At 32.7% G+C, this 15,876-nt stretch overlaps 1 protein-coding gene across 7 annotated transcripts in view; it reads right to left on the bottom strand.

Moving 5' to 3' along the window:
- cyc (basic helix-loop-helix ARNT-like protein cyc) overlaps positions 1-15,876 on the bottom strand; it is a 163,744-nt gene that overhangs the window by 39,002 nt on the left and 108,866 nt on the right. For all 7 annotated transcript variants that reach the window (XM_076472614.1, XM_076472610.1, XM_076472616.1 and 4 more), the window contains 2 exons: positions 11,805-12,048; positions 1,035-1,141 (listed from right to left, as the gene is read on the bottom strand). In XM_076472614.1, the coding sequence (XP_076328729.1) occupies positions 1,035-1,141; positions 11,805-12,048 (351 nt within the window). The remainder of the gene's footprint in view (positions 1-1,034; positions 1,142-11,804; positions 12,049-15,876) is intronic.

Here is a 15,876-nt window from a genome sequence, read left to right as displayed (position 1 = left end):
GGATTGAGAAGAACATTAGAGTGAGCTAACTGGCACCAATGTAGGTGGTACAATACTATTAATGCATGAGGTATAAAGACTGGTGCATTGAGCATTAATATCTTTTAGCAATGCTTAGGAGGCAGAAAGAAGATTGAAATACCTTTGTATAAGATCAAGACTGTATCAAAAAGTATTCAGGTATTCAGAAAGACTATAAATACACTCAATTTCTTTAAATTTTTGATGAAAATGGACAAAATGGCAACAATATAATGCAAAAAAGAAAGGAAGATAATAACCTAAACATTAAATCAAACGTCAATAAATGTAAAATAAAAAAAGCTATCTTAATTGAAGAAAACAGCCCCACTATAAATCAACAACCCAGGGTACCAAGATATCTATATCAGAATGTGAAGCAATATGCAGTCATGTGACTTCTTTGTTCTGTAATGTATATATACTTGTGTATCTCTGTAAACTATACTATCAATACCTGGGAATGACAAAAATCTGTTGAAACATCATACATTTATAAAAATGTTTTTCATTACCCAGTCAAGCTGTCTCAAAAACTTTTATTTTCTAAAAAGGGGTTCCTCATTACCAACTAATTTTATCAGGTAATCACTTGAGTTAAGAACCTGAAAGAAGAGCTAATATGTAATTGGCAAAGTATTCAGGAGATCAAACAGCTATAAAAATTATATTTACATGTGGGTATGTGGGTAGAATATATTTCACATATTTCTAAACTTGCAATGAGCAGACCTACATTAATCAAATGACAGTTATAGAATTTTAAGTACTTTTCAAGTGTTTGTATCTCTAATACATATTTCTGCAAATCAGTTACATTTTTTCCCTACTATTTACTTATAATTATAATTGAATGTGAATATTGTGACATGTTTTTCCAGTATTCAGAGAGATGTAGCCATAAAGGTGCACCTAAACACCACATTTTATACTCATTAAGGCATCTGAATGGTTCTTTGAAAGAAATGTAATCTTTTAATTTCAGGAAAATATTGAATTTTGGCTTTCCTTACCTTGTTTATGGCTATCTGCTAACTGGGATATATCATCCTGATGGCAGTATTCATAAAAAGAAGTTCCTAGAAGTTCCTGAGGAAGGTACCCCAACATTAAAGTCGCTCTATAAAAAGAAGTATTTCATTAAAACAATAGGAGGCACACTTTTTAAACATAACAGCACTATTCTAAAGTCATGAAATAATTTTTTAAATAAAGTTGAATATTAGATAAAATAAAGTTATACCAATGTCCTACAAGAAAAGATTCTTAGATACAATAACAAAAATGTAATATAATGGTTAACAATTTATTTCATCAAATAAAGTTTGGTACAATGAGAGTGACTAGGTAATATAATGTTCTAACCTATTCACAAAATGTAATACATTTTAGGTCACCAGATTTCTAAAAAAGGAGTAAAGACATACCTTCTGGTTATAATAACTTATATAATTATTCCTTATATTTTGTCCAGTCATCTTGGTTAAACTTAATCTAATAAACTACAGTATACAATGTAACATTACTTGTCTTATAAAGTATTTACTGGTAACTGACATATGACTCATGGTACTAGTAATTAACTTATGATTCATATAACGTTACTGATAATTGACTTATGCATAATATTATATTAATAGTCTTAAACGTGATAATAATGTGTGCTGAACTGTAATTGAGAAATGAGGTTGATGGAGTTAGTACTGTTTGTGACTATAACTTTGTCAGTCAGTGCTATATAGGTTCTAATCTACCAATAACTAATTGGATTTGTCACTCAGACTGTGGATGTTCCTTGTCCTGAGTTATTTTATGTCATTTGTCTTCATGTGTTAACAAACAGTTCCTATGATCTAAACTTTGTCATCATTGAACTTCAATGCTACTGTCAATGATTTAGTCATACAGGGTGTAAAACTAGACTGTCACATGATTTACGTGGATTTTATCAATGTTACTATTTAACAAACTTATCTTAATGAAACATCCCGCCACATACAAAATAATACCTGAAGTTTATTTGTTTGTATTTTCTTTTGACTTAGTGCATTCTGTCTACCACAGGGAACCAAATGTCAAAATTTAGCATTTGAAGTCTGTGGAGTTACCATATGATTATTAAATATGAAAAAAAAGAAAACTTTAGCACAAAGATATTTCACCAACTTAACTACAATAACAATTAAATTGCAACTAAAAACAGTGTGTTTGAGCTGCTAATTTCATTTCTTAACATATTTAAAATGGTGAAAATAATATATACTCTTCAAAAAAAGAAACGCAAAAGGGATATTTTTATTTTAAAGAGAAATATATGTAATAACATTACAAGCTCAGAGTATGTGATGTCACACGTGTTGAGGCACTGACTGTCAGACCAAAATGACAATAAAAGTTGTGCACTTTGAAAACGGAGGAAAACATCGGATTTTTCTCCAAAACGCATTCGTGTCCAATAAATTTGTTTGAGAGATCTGCATGTTCTGCAAGTGCAACATGTGCAAAATTCCTATAAAAGTGACGGGTTCTTGGTTTCCATAGCTCAGTGTTAAGCCACCGACACGCAATACAGTTACGCCAAGACTGACTGAAGCACAACGCAACAACGACATTGGTCGCTTGGAAGCAGGCAAATCTCGATCAGATGTTGCCAGAGCTGTGAATGTCCACCCAAGCACCATCACAAGGCTATGGAATCGTCACCAACAACATGGATTAACTTGTGGCCGTCCACGATCTGGCAGACCTCGTGTGACCACACCCGCACAAGATCGCTACATCCGGTTACGTTACCTTCGGGATAGGACCACCACTGCGACGTCTACTGCCTCAACCATACCAGGGCTGCGTAGGATTTCCGATCAGACCGTACGCAACCGTCGACGAGATTCTTAGGCCCCATGTGCAGCCCATCATGGTGAACGTCAATGACGTTTTTCAACATGACAACGCCCGTCCTCACATAGCCCAACTCACCACTGTCTTCTTGAGACACCACAACATCAACGTTCTTCCCTGGCCCTCCAGATCACCAGATTTAAACCCCATCGAACATCTTTGGGACGAGTTGGACCGACGTCTACGACGGCAACAACCTCAACCGCAGACTCTACCTCAGCTTGCAGCAGCTTTGCAGGCTGAGTGGACAGCCATTCCACAGGATGTGATTCGTCATCTCATCGCTTCCATGGGCAGGAGATGCCAAGCAGATATTGATGCTCACGGGGGGCATACTCGTTATTGACGTTGAGTGACATTAAACTTCACCTAGTGAGCGTGGACTTCGCCTTTCCAGACTTTGGATGTTCAGCAGTGAAAGTGCAAAGTTTCACACATGTCATACAGAACTACCCGGAATAAACTTGTTAACAATATGTCTCAAATTTTGCCTTTAGCATTTCTTTTTTTGAAGAGTATATTTTTATATAAAATAAAACTTTATACCTGATATACAAAAATATACAAGAAAATTTATACATCACAGAAAACATCTAAAATCAAATATAAATAACAGTCACATATGTAACATAACTGGCAGGGAACAGAAAGAACTAAAAATGGCTTCCTATTCAAATTTATTTAATATCTATCATAATTATTTTAAATGTTTCAAGTTATTTTACCATTTATTATCAAGAAAGTAGTTTTCAGAAGTTCTAAGATTTCTGGTTAATAACAATTCAAATTGTAGATATGTTATACCGATTACATAATAGTAAACGTGAGTTTTGTTTTCTAGACTATAACACTTTATACTAAATGACTGCTATATTAATAAACATAATTTGTCAACTGTGTTGTTGGTTGTATTATTTAAAACTTGTGACATAGGTTGATCAGTAATATTTGATCCATCCTGGACATTTCATACATTTTAAATATAGTAAAAACTAAGATGGTTAAATTAACTGCTGGGTTTTTATTCAAAAATTGTAGCTAACATTTTGCATAAACAAATTAGTTTGGAAAATATCTTGTTTTAACATAATTTCTTGTTAAAAAATTATCCTAGTATTGGTAAGCAAAGCTCTGTGTACATGCCAAGTGGTAATGTATTGATATAATAAAAATCTATCATGCAAATTAAATTCTATATGCATGTGTGGTATATTCAAGTGCACTAAATTAACTTTTGAGCTACCAGGTAGAAATACTAAATAACTGGAGTTTGTTCAAAATATTAATTATAGATTATATTAAAACTTTTAATTAACTGAGTTAATGGTCAACAAAATAATGAGACTGGACTCAAATTTAGAGCAAAATCCACAATTTTTATTATACACTAAACACATACATTAACATGAGATCATACCCTTTAAAATAGTGTAAGAGTACAAAATAAAATAAAAATATATCATTTTACCAGTTTAAAGTCCTTACAGAAAAACACAGTTCAACAAGATAAACAAAAAATTAAGATTTTATAAATCTGCAAATAGGAATCATCAAAAAAATTAGGAAACAAGGGTAAAAATACTGTATACATTATTTACTCAATCTACAAACCCCTGTTTTGGCTCCATGCTGTTACCTAAAATTCAATTGGTGGAGTTAATAGGAACTTGTAGTTTAAGTAAATAATATCTACAGTGTCATCAGCCTTGTTTCCTTTCTTTTTTATGACCAGTATCTGAAAGTTTTTAAATTACCAGTTTTGTATTTATCTTGTTTGCTGGCTTTTTTATGTTCTGCTATGGATACAAGATTATTTGTAAGGTAGGTAAATGTATACATTGTAATGATAATAACCATAGTTAGTAGCTTGTTGATATGGTTCATTATGATTCACTGTAGCTATTAACTATTTGATTGCATTAGTTCAAAATATGAAATGTTAAGTTATAGCTGGATATTGTCATGGAGATTTCAGAAAATAGCGAGTGTTCTTTGTTTCTCTATATATAATACACAGCAATGAGCGAATATATGCCTAGACTAAGACACAACCCAACTAAATGCAAAACAAAATTTTACCAGCAGAAAAGCAGCCTTTTCATGTAAAACTTATACACCTAAAACATTTGCATCTTTTAAAATAATTATTCTATGAATTTGTATGACAAAATTTAAGTGTATTGATTTTTTTTGTACACCTTCAATTCACATGTAATATAGGGGTTGTTCTTTTATATACAATGAATGCATAGAGTGCAAAACATTGTGTATACACATGTTAAAGTCATCTAATAGTCATATATTATTGCTTTTGTCCTGTACTTTTGCTTTTTCAAGGAACACCAGATACTCATAAGAAAATTAACATCAAGGGGTAATAATAACATCACTTACAGTAAAATTATGATGGTTTGTTTCTTACATAAAATATGGAAGAAACAAATACATTTTTCAATATCCCTATAACCTTTGCAGTAACTTATTTAATGTTCTACAAAAGGTTTGTATGCAAGATATCAACCATTTTCTTGTAAGCTATTTGCTACCATTGAAATACCCAAGGATTGTTTATTTATTTGCTCAACAGTGCTAGTTATACCAGCAATGAACTTTTTATCTAAGGCTTGGCAATAGAATGGTTTCATTAATTGCTGTAATCATCTCTAAAGGCAGTAATGGTGCAGGCTGAGCATCAATGAATGCCTTGTTTCTGCACCCTCTGCATTTGACTGTTCATTGATATTAACTCTGAAAAGACCTTCAGCTTCAGAATAAAACAGTCCCACTAAATGTGGGTGCATATTTGATTATGTCTCTGGTTGGTTTTAATGGTCTACCACTGCTGAAACATCTGCCAGTTCTCCTTCTTGATCATGGTAACTGGACTGCTAAAAGGCATGGAGGTAGGATTAGCTGATTCATAAGCAGCTCCATCATTCTGCCCAGTAAAGGCTAGGATATTTGTATGCTCCAAAGGAGACTGTTCAACCTCTGGAGACTTCAACACCAACTTGATATTTAAGTTGGCCAGTAATGTATCTTTATCTATGGATTCTAGCAGATGGAAAGTTGTGCAAGCTCAAATTTGTTTTCTCTCAGATGCAATGTCATTCTTTTAATCCTCCATAACACTTCACTATTTACTAAACATTTCAGTGTTAAAATTAAAATATCTTCTCTCAACTATTAATTAAAATAACAAGTACAGTGTACTTTCAAATAATACCTTTGTTTTCATTCACATGTTTACTTCATAATTGATATATCCAGATTAAACAACCATCAAGGATTCCATATAATGTTCCTACATGTGCATAATATCATGTATGTGTATTTAGTTATACATGTATATTATGTATATTGCTGCAAGTATTAACTCTAATACATGTTGTCACATGCATTAATAGTTCTTCAACAGATTGCCCCTGGTTCCCACTCAAATTATGTCATAATTGTCTTAGGTTTTCCACATAGTTACTACTGATAGCTTATTATTTAAAGCTTTCCTAAAGGCCTCGATATAATAAACATGAGTTCACATTTGTACAAATTAAGTAGTTACACTATAACCTTTGATACAGTATATATACCTTCACAAAATTTGTCAGACTTTTAGTAAATATTACAAGCTTTTTGTACATAAAAAATCTGATTTTTAATGAAATATTTTTACTAAAGGTTTGTTTGTGAAAATAGAGTCTGTTTGATCACTAGTCTGAGTCCAAAGATATTTCATGTTACGATTAAAAACTATTCTTCATCCCATAAATTTCAAATATTATTTGTAAGATCTCTAAAATATCCTAAACACATTTACAATGTCTGTTTGCAGTAAGACTATATTATATGTTATCTTCTATACCCTATGTGGAATCTGCTATCTGACTAACCTCGTAACTATCATAAAAAAATTAGGAAATAAATATAAATTGTCTTTTTTTGTGCTAGAATGACTACATTTTATAATACGAAAATACAAATGTTTAGTCTAAGTAGCTTAAGTCTCATAATGTTATATATATTTATTTATTTTTTTATTACATTGACCTTTAGTCATGCCTAGCTAACATTATAAAACTTGCACTAACGTGATGTACATGCACTCCTGTTACCATACCCAATAATTTAAAACTGAATCAGTCATAACTGTGCTTTAGTAGACCAGTATTTTAAAACATACAGTAACTTTTCAATTATTATACATTATATATGTTCACAGATTATTAGTATTTACAAATATTTATGAAATTTATTTTTCTTAAAATATAGGATAAATAAAAAAGTAAAGCAAACAATTATCTCTTCTAGCTATGATCTTTGAAATTTGCTGCTGAACATGAGTTGCTAAACCTTTTAAAATTTTGAATGCAGAGGATACCCAAAAATATCTTTTTTAGGTTTTATATATATACTGTTGAATAACCAAAAAAAATCATAAATAACTACTGATACTATAAAATTCGACTATAATTTATTATACTTAGTAATTAAGATGTATTTAGGTCTAAAAAAATAAAAGGTATGAAACTTTGAGCACACTAAAGACAACTTACCTACTTGAAATCTTGTTTTGAAAGAACATGGTAGCCTTTTTGCAGATTAAAATGGTTAAGAAACCCACTAGGGGACATTCTGAGCTGTCAATTGGTTACTCACGTGTCCTATGTTGTAGTAAGAGTATATAAAGGACTGCTTCTAAAAATGGAAAAAAGTGAATTGGGCTACTGTGTTTGATTCAGTAGAAAATCCATATCTCAGCAAAGTAAAAAGATATGAGGTTCTTATATTAAATTTTAGCTTGTCAATATCAGTAATTTGAGTTCCTAATTTGTACAAAGCTATAGACTTGGTATTTTGACATCAGAAGCATCTACCTTTAACCAGTGCTGCATTCAACATGTCATGTGGTTCACTAAAATCCATGTTTAGGTGAGTCCTTTTAATATTTACTTTTAAACAAAGCAATTAACTCATATATAATATTAAAGTGTGAATTATAATCTACAATTTGATTCCAAACTTACTGAGATAAATTCATAAAATAGTATTTCAATAAAATATTAAATGCTAGTCAGCTAGCATAATGACATGGCCTTTGACTTGTGATCCCTAGTGTAAGGATTAATAATGTACTTTCACCTGCATGTTAGCAAACTCTAGCATTTTCCTTTTTAGGTATAGTAAAATATATATAATCACTGACTGATATGCTAAAAATTTTAAGCAAAACGTTTTGTAAATTAGTTTTTGTTACTACAGAATATCAATACACACTTATATAAACCAGAACCCCATTGCTGCATGTTGAGAAGTTCTATATTTCCTTTAAGGTGTCTTAGTAAAACAGATTTACTAAAGATCACATAGTATTCTTCATAAAGCACTTGCTACTCTGCTAAATCAAGAGTGTTATTTATGATATTTAACCTTGGAAATTTATGCAGTAGTTCTGAAAGCAATAATTGTAAGATCCTTTTGATTGAGGTTCAAAACATCCATCTGTTTATCTTCACTTGTGCAGACTGTCAAAACATTATGTATTATATTTACTGACACCAGCCATTTTAAACTGTGTTAACTGAGCAACCATCATGTCTCTGGTTGGTTTTAATGGTCTACCACTGCTGAAACATCTGCCAGTTCTCCTTCTTGATCATGGTAACTGGACTGCTAAAAGGCATGGAGGTAGGATTAGCTGATTCATAAGCAGCCCCATCACTCTGCCCAGTAAAGGCTAGGATATTTGTATGCTCCAAAGGAGACAGTTCAACCTCTGGAGACTTCAACACCAACTTGATATTTAAGTTGGCCAGTAATGTATCTTTATCTATGGATTCTAGACATCTCTTATAGTGAAACTGCTCAGTAGCTCAGAAAGTAAGAGTTGCAAAGTTCATCTAGTCCAGTTTATCTTACAACTAACAAATCATCTTAACTTCTGATGGTTGTACTACACAATACCTCCCAACAGCTCAGAAAGCAAAGATCCCAACACAATTTTATTCACCATATTTCAGCTATTTGACCATCCTAGCTTACATCTTTGAATTTAATACCACCAATAACAATTAAAAGGTTGGGTGGTAGTGGTTCTGTGAGCTGTTGGAATTAAACCTTACCTCCAAATCTGGCACTTCCTCATCTAACTCATGCTGAACAGTTAGATAAGTAATATAAGTACTTTACTTGTCACCTCTTTGATTGGAGTGGGATCAAATATTGTGTTCACCCTCATCCAACCCAACTAACTCTTGATCAAGGTAGTTTACCAGAAGTAAACAAATCTTTGGTGGGACAAAGATTCGAACCTGCAACCCACAGATTATGAGTTGAGCACTTTAACCACCTGGCCATGGAAATCTGGTGTCAAACATTAGTGCAAATGCAAGTAACAACTTGATTCCCTCTAGTCTTTGTGTTATGCAAAGTCTAGAAAATGTCATGCCTTGTAGCTCTTGGGATCATCAACTATAATAAAAGCTCAGAGTCACTGTTTGGCAATTGGTGAAAATGGTACATTATAACTTCCTGCACTCATACCGATCAAACAAGTGCCATAGGTTATGTGGATTCATATCCTAGTCCTCAGTCTGAGTGCACCTTACCTTGTTAAAGGTTATGTAAATGGAGAAAAACATCTATATCAGCAGTAAATCTTTCAGTGACACCCTCTTAGTTTTGGCTTGCTATGTTTTCTACTGGGTCCAACCTCTGGCACAGCTCAGTAATGGCTGTCTTACACTCAGAGTCGGTATTCATCCAAATGCTCGATGAGAACTAAGGCCAGGCTGTCAACACTCATGACTAGACATTCATAGCCTGTTCTGGAGTCTAGTTATTCCAGGCAGTATCTACCTCAAACACTTCAGAAAATAGTTCAAATTTTCCTTTTATGTGCCTCAGAATATTAGCAGAGTGATCTATTTCATCTCACTCATAGAGAACAGTAATAATAGCCAAACATTTATCTCCTGATTTCCTGCCCAGCATGGTAGGAGCTCTAAGGGACTCCAACATTTTGACAAGTGGAATGATCCTGATGAAGGGTGATTGAGCAATGAGGAGCTATAGGTAGCTTGACTGTAAGCTCAGCTTGATCCCAAGTTCTATCATCAATTATCTTCATTTTGACATTATACCTCCCAGCTCAGTGAGGTTCACCACTGTCCCATGACCTGTCGTCTTCTTGGCTGGGCACACACTGTCTAAAATGCTAGCAAAATGGCTCCAGTTGGTAAATTGGATAGCCAATTACAACATAGGTAAGACCATAACCTTTATATAACACCAAAACAACCCATAAAGGACACTACTAATGACATCTTTATACAATGTCTATTGAGCAATGTTCTCCCAAGGTGGTAACAGGAATCATTACCTACTTCAAGAATAACAAAGAAACAAAGTAACTTGAAAGAAGATCCACTTGATTTTATTGATCATGCATTATGTGAAAATTAAATATATAGGGAACAAATAATAAATTCACAATAAAATGTTTTAAAACTAAAGAAGATAAACACACATGGTACATTCATATATCACACCAATACCATGCTATGTACATGAAGAAACTGCTTAGCATTTTGATTTGTGGATTTAATCTTCAAGTAAAGAAAAGATTATAATGGATGAACTTTGACTAGTTTTCTATCGTGACTTACTACTTAGCTCCTCACAATGAAAACATTATACACTTGATTTTACCTTCTAGATAAAATACAATCAGAACACTGATTTGCTAAAAGAAATTACACAAAGTGTTAAGGCTTATGTTCATGATATTTTGAACTGTCTTTTACTCATGTATCACAGTGAACCTATATTTAAAGCAGATTTGAAGAACAGTAGCATTCAAATCCTGCATAAATATAGGTTTGCTATGGTGTGTGAGTGAATGACAACTCAAAACACAATAAACATAAATCTCAAAAATGGTAATATCAATATAGTCATGTTTATATATATATATATCTTGAAATTTCTCAATTAATGTAGTAGTGTGTCTTGCACTTCATATTCACTGACTGGTTGTGATAATATTTTTGTAGAACAGAACAGACTTAACTCACAGAACTAATGTTATACTTAATTTTATAACTAATTTTAACTGGGTGTTCTAGACCATGTTCACTTACTATTTTTAAATCAGTTGTCACTCTAAGTTTACTTCATGGCTGTTTATAAAAGTCACTTAAGCAGCTTGTAAACTTTAAAATACCAGAAGGCAATTATCCATATGAAAATTTTGCAATATTAAATCCTTCTTCAGATTATACCAGAAAATTTATTAAAATATAATATAAACATTCTATAAAATTACTGATGCCCATGAGTGTCTGGTGGATAGTACAGGAAGATATTTGCCCTATTCCCTCAAGCATTCAGAAGAAAACTTGTTTTAATAATTTATTTAAAAAGTGCATTAGAAAATAATACTATATAAGTATAAATGAAGAAATTAGGTGAGCATAAATAAGCCACAACCAGCTAAAGCATCACATTCAAACTTCAAGGCAACAGCATGCACTCTTCGATGATGACCATGTTTGCAGGTTGTGGGCTTGCCATCACCTTGAATAAATTTTGAGGTACTCAAGCTAATTACATTTGTTAATTAGCTGAGGTGACATTTTTTAACTTAAACAACTTTTTGATATATAATATATAATGAGGAAAGGCTCAAGTTGCACAAAACATTATTCTAATACTATTCTGCATAGCTTTCAATAACCCTACTTACTCATTTCACTATTACAGAAGAGTCGAAATAAAAAGAAATTCCAAAGTCAAGTATTAGAAAATAAAATAATAAACAAGTGTACAAGAAAATAGCATTTTTTTCATTTAGTACATAGTTTATCATATTACATTAAATGAGCTACCTTTGATCAACATAAAGAAATTTTCCATCCATGGCATGCCTTGAGACAAACTCAAGTGGTCGTACTTCAAGTCCTGGTTGAGGAACTTCTGGTTGCAAAATTTCTGGGTGGACACGGCCTACTGCCACTAAACAACTAAGATTACAGCTCTCCCCATCACTGTCTGTTTCCTCTTGAAGATTCAGCTTGGCTGGAGCCCAGGATTTTAGGTAACCCGTACAATGGATAACTAAATACTTTCGATCTGTAAAGTAAAGGTAATAATATACTTAAGCCGATTAATGGATTTCAAACTACGTAAACTAAGAAATAAATATAACATTAATGAGTTACAATAAATGTTAAAGGAAATGGATGGGACTGAATTCAAAATTAGTCATGAATTTGAGATACCCAAGTCTGTGTGTGGTTATCTTACAAATTTCACCAGATAATATTAATGACCTATATAATAACCTGTCAAGGAATGTTATAATTATTTGTGAAAGGGGCGTATCACTTATTTGTCCACAGTAATCTTTTACTTTAAAGTAATATTAACTGACCAATAGCTATCTGTCAAGAGTTTAAAATACTACTTAGCCTGCATAAATAAATATCAATGTGTTGAAGTACCAGGAACTTCTAAACATCATATGAAATGCCAGAGAATCAGAATCAACTGTCTGGGACCTTGACCTTAAAACTGACTCATAATAAATAGCTACAATTAATTATATATACATGAACAGGTCTAAATCCTACCTTAAATAATGTACATATATTGAAGACATAATTTCAAAGCACTGATGTTTCAATGCAGTTGTCTTTTAAGTTAATGTAATACTTATTCTTCAGTTAAAATAGATAGTACATAACACACACTAGTTTGTGAAGTGGACCTAACACACATACAATGGCCCAAAGCATGTTTTAAAAGATTAAATACTTCTCATTAATAAAAGAAGAAACTTATTATTACTGAACTCACAATTTTACCTGACACTTTTCCCAAAAAGTAAATACATAATCAAACTGATTCTAGAACTGATGAATAATTTTATACTTGAAATCATTTCTATGTTGGAGCTAAGTTAGAAATATATTTCAATGATATTTGTTACACTTCAAAGTTCACTATCAAATTACTTTTCTCCCAATATGTGTGAAGGTTATAATTTTCCAATACCAAAAATAATTTCCAATAGGTACTTACCTCTTCTTCCATAAATAGCTATTCTCATTCAGTGCTACCCTCTATATACAAAGTTTTTTCACACACCACAAGCCTCGATCTCCTACATAGCTAACAATCAAATGGTTAAATTGCGTTTCACGTGTAAGTCTTCATGCTACAACTTTCCACCAATAGAAATGCAATACACACTCCTGACACATGTTGTTCTCTCTATTCTATTCTACAAAACTATCACTTCGAGTGTTGTTAGAAAATGGAAGCACCAGTTTTCAGTGGGGAGAAAAGGTGGGAAGTGTGAAAAAAGATACTTATCAGATACACATTTTCAGTAAAAGAAAATTATAACTTCTGATACAGTACATTACCACTACTCACATAAATGGCCAGAACCCCATACTGAATAGGTGAATGGAATGGTGCAAGGAAAAAGCAAAGCATTTTTTAAAATCATCTGAAGAACACCCTAAAAGACTAGATCATTGTATCAAAGGAACATAAATGTGAGACTACACCACTTTTGTACCAGGTATACTTTTTGCTCAGTGTGGAAAAAGTTTTCATAAACATGAGCAGAAAACAGGAGAAGCACATCCAAATGGGAGAGAATAATGGTTGGATAGAGAATCTAAACCATGAAATGTTGAAATCTCAATGTCATAGAGTGCATTAGCATGAGTGAGAGCAAAAGAATGTGCCCCTAGGTACAAAGTGGATAGGGTGCAATGAACCATACACAATAAGTCAACTGCAATTCAAAACCAACCAATGGTAGGATTATGATATAATACATTGGGTCAACTACAAACTAAAACTTAGCCGTTGGGAACTGACATCATTGTGGGATAGGAAAGAGAATCATATCAGCAACAAGTTAAGTACAATCTAAAATCCAGCCTCTGAATCCAAAACCCAGCCAGTGGGAATTGACATCCATGTGGGGGAAGGATGAATGGTTGAGCTACTATTACGACAGGTAACTCTAAAGCTACAACATCCCCTCAGATAAGCTTGTACAGAGATAAAGCATCAAACTGGAGGACATCTTATTAATTACACCAGCATAACACCATTACTATCAACTGAATAGTTTCAACATTATTTGTATCATATATCAATATCACACTCAGCAGGATGCCTCCATGGTCCACCACCCCAGTGGTTTGGTATGAACTTCCACCCACTACTAGAAGAAAAAAATGGGACAAAAAATGTGGTGGAGAGTCCAAAAGAATGTCAACACCAGAGATAGTGCAGCAGAGGATCAGGAAAACCTGAATTTTAAAAGCAGAACATCCCTTATTTATTCAGTCAAAGTCTTGGCACAGGTTGGTAGCTATCCCCTTCTGCTTTACCCACGAAGTCCATATGAGTAACGTCTTGAACGTGCACATTAATAAAATGAGAAAAAACCTACAAATGACCTTGTGGAACACCCCATCTCAATAGTGAGCATTTTATAGACATAGGAATTATATATATGCAGTCAACATGGCTTGACTGTGTGTATTTGACTATTTGAAGCATACCTCGTCAGGCACTTCTTCACCACAGAGTGGAATCCGTACAGTAAAAAAGAAAGAAAGAAAGAGATATATATATACAAAAGATAACTTACCCATTCGTAGTCTCACCAAAGTCTGAAGAATGGCTATGGCTAATAAGAGAACATGATAGCCTAATAGCAAAGTAATAGTGGTCCAATGCAGATAGTGAGATATGAACATCTGTGGTGTAGTTCACATGATCAATTAAAGAGTTTCCTCCAATGGACTGTTATGTATTATAATTTACCTTCGATAAGTCTCAAATTTATTATGTTATGTACATTACATATAATAATTTCAAATAGCTGGAAATTGTAATTTAGAAGTTATTTGAATTTCAATATGTATCAAGTTTATGATATTTGCCAACAAGATTAATACAGTTTTCTTTCTTAGCATAAATACATTTTAATATGCAGACAAAAAAAAAATACAATTTGTAATAATGGGTATTACTAATAGTTATTACAAATGATAGTTTATATACAATGGTTTTACAAACTTACGAACCACACTGAGTCTTCTATTCAATCTAGAACTGAATATTTTATCGACGATCCAGGTCTACAATGAACAAATTAATTCTAAGTTGACAAGTTACACCTAGCTTAAGTTAGCAAGCTTGGTTATCCTTACACCACTTATAAGTTGACTTTTTACAAACGAAAAAGTTTAATATTCTCAGAGAAATACTAACACCTGAAGTTAATTCACTTACAAACTGCAGAGATGCCAACTATTTCAAATGACTGAGCATAACGATTGTAGACAAAGCCCTTTATCATTTGCAGCTACCTGGCCTGACTAATGTCTTTTAGCTGTTTATTATTATATTATTATTTTAACTATTATTATTTATTACTGCTATAGATTGCTCATTTATGACTGTATTTTGTATATTTAATAAATAAATTTAAAAAATTCTTTTGAAATTATGTCTTTTATTTAGTTCAGAGTTAACAAACATATTGGTAAAACAACATTGAACGGGCACAAATGGTAAGCAGAAAAAGCCTTTGTGTAAGGACTAGTTTATATCATGTTTATGACACTTATTGTAATAGTTTTGCAGCTGTTGCAGCCTTTGCTTTCATATAAATGTCTCTGGATGGTTGGGAGTTATAACAACATTGTCCATTTGACTGCATACATATCTTGTGTGTTATAATACTGCTCAAAACTGAGGTGCTCAAGTTTGGTCTGAACTTACTTTTGTTTTTAGTCACTAAACCAAATATCCTTTCACTGTCAGCATTAGAATGGAAGATTGTAAGCATTCCAAGCATAACCATACACAGAATGTCATACTTCTGGTTACCATTTCCATCCTTAACTGTAGACAGCTGAACCT

Source organism: Tachypleus tridentatus, chromosome 12 (genome assembly GCF_004210375.1).
Source record: "Tachypleus tridentatus isolate NWPU-2018 chromosome 12, ASM421037v1, whole genome shotgun sequence".
Lineage (NCBI taxonomy): Eukaryota > Metazoa > Arthropoda > Merostomata > Xiphosura > Limulidae > Tachypleus > Tachypleus tridentatus.
The sequence above is the reverse complement of the archived record's forward strand: the minus strand, read 5'-3'. Positions and strand labels throughout refer to the sequence as shown.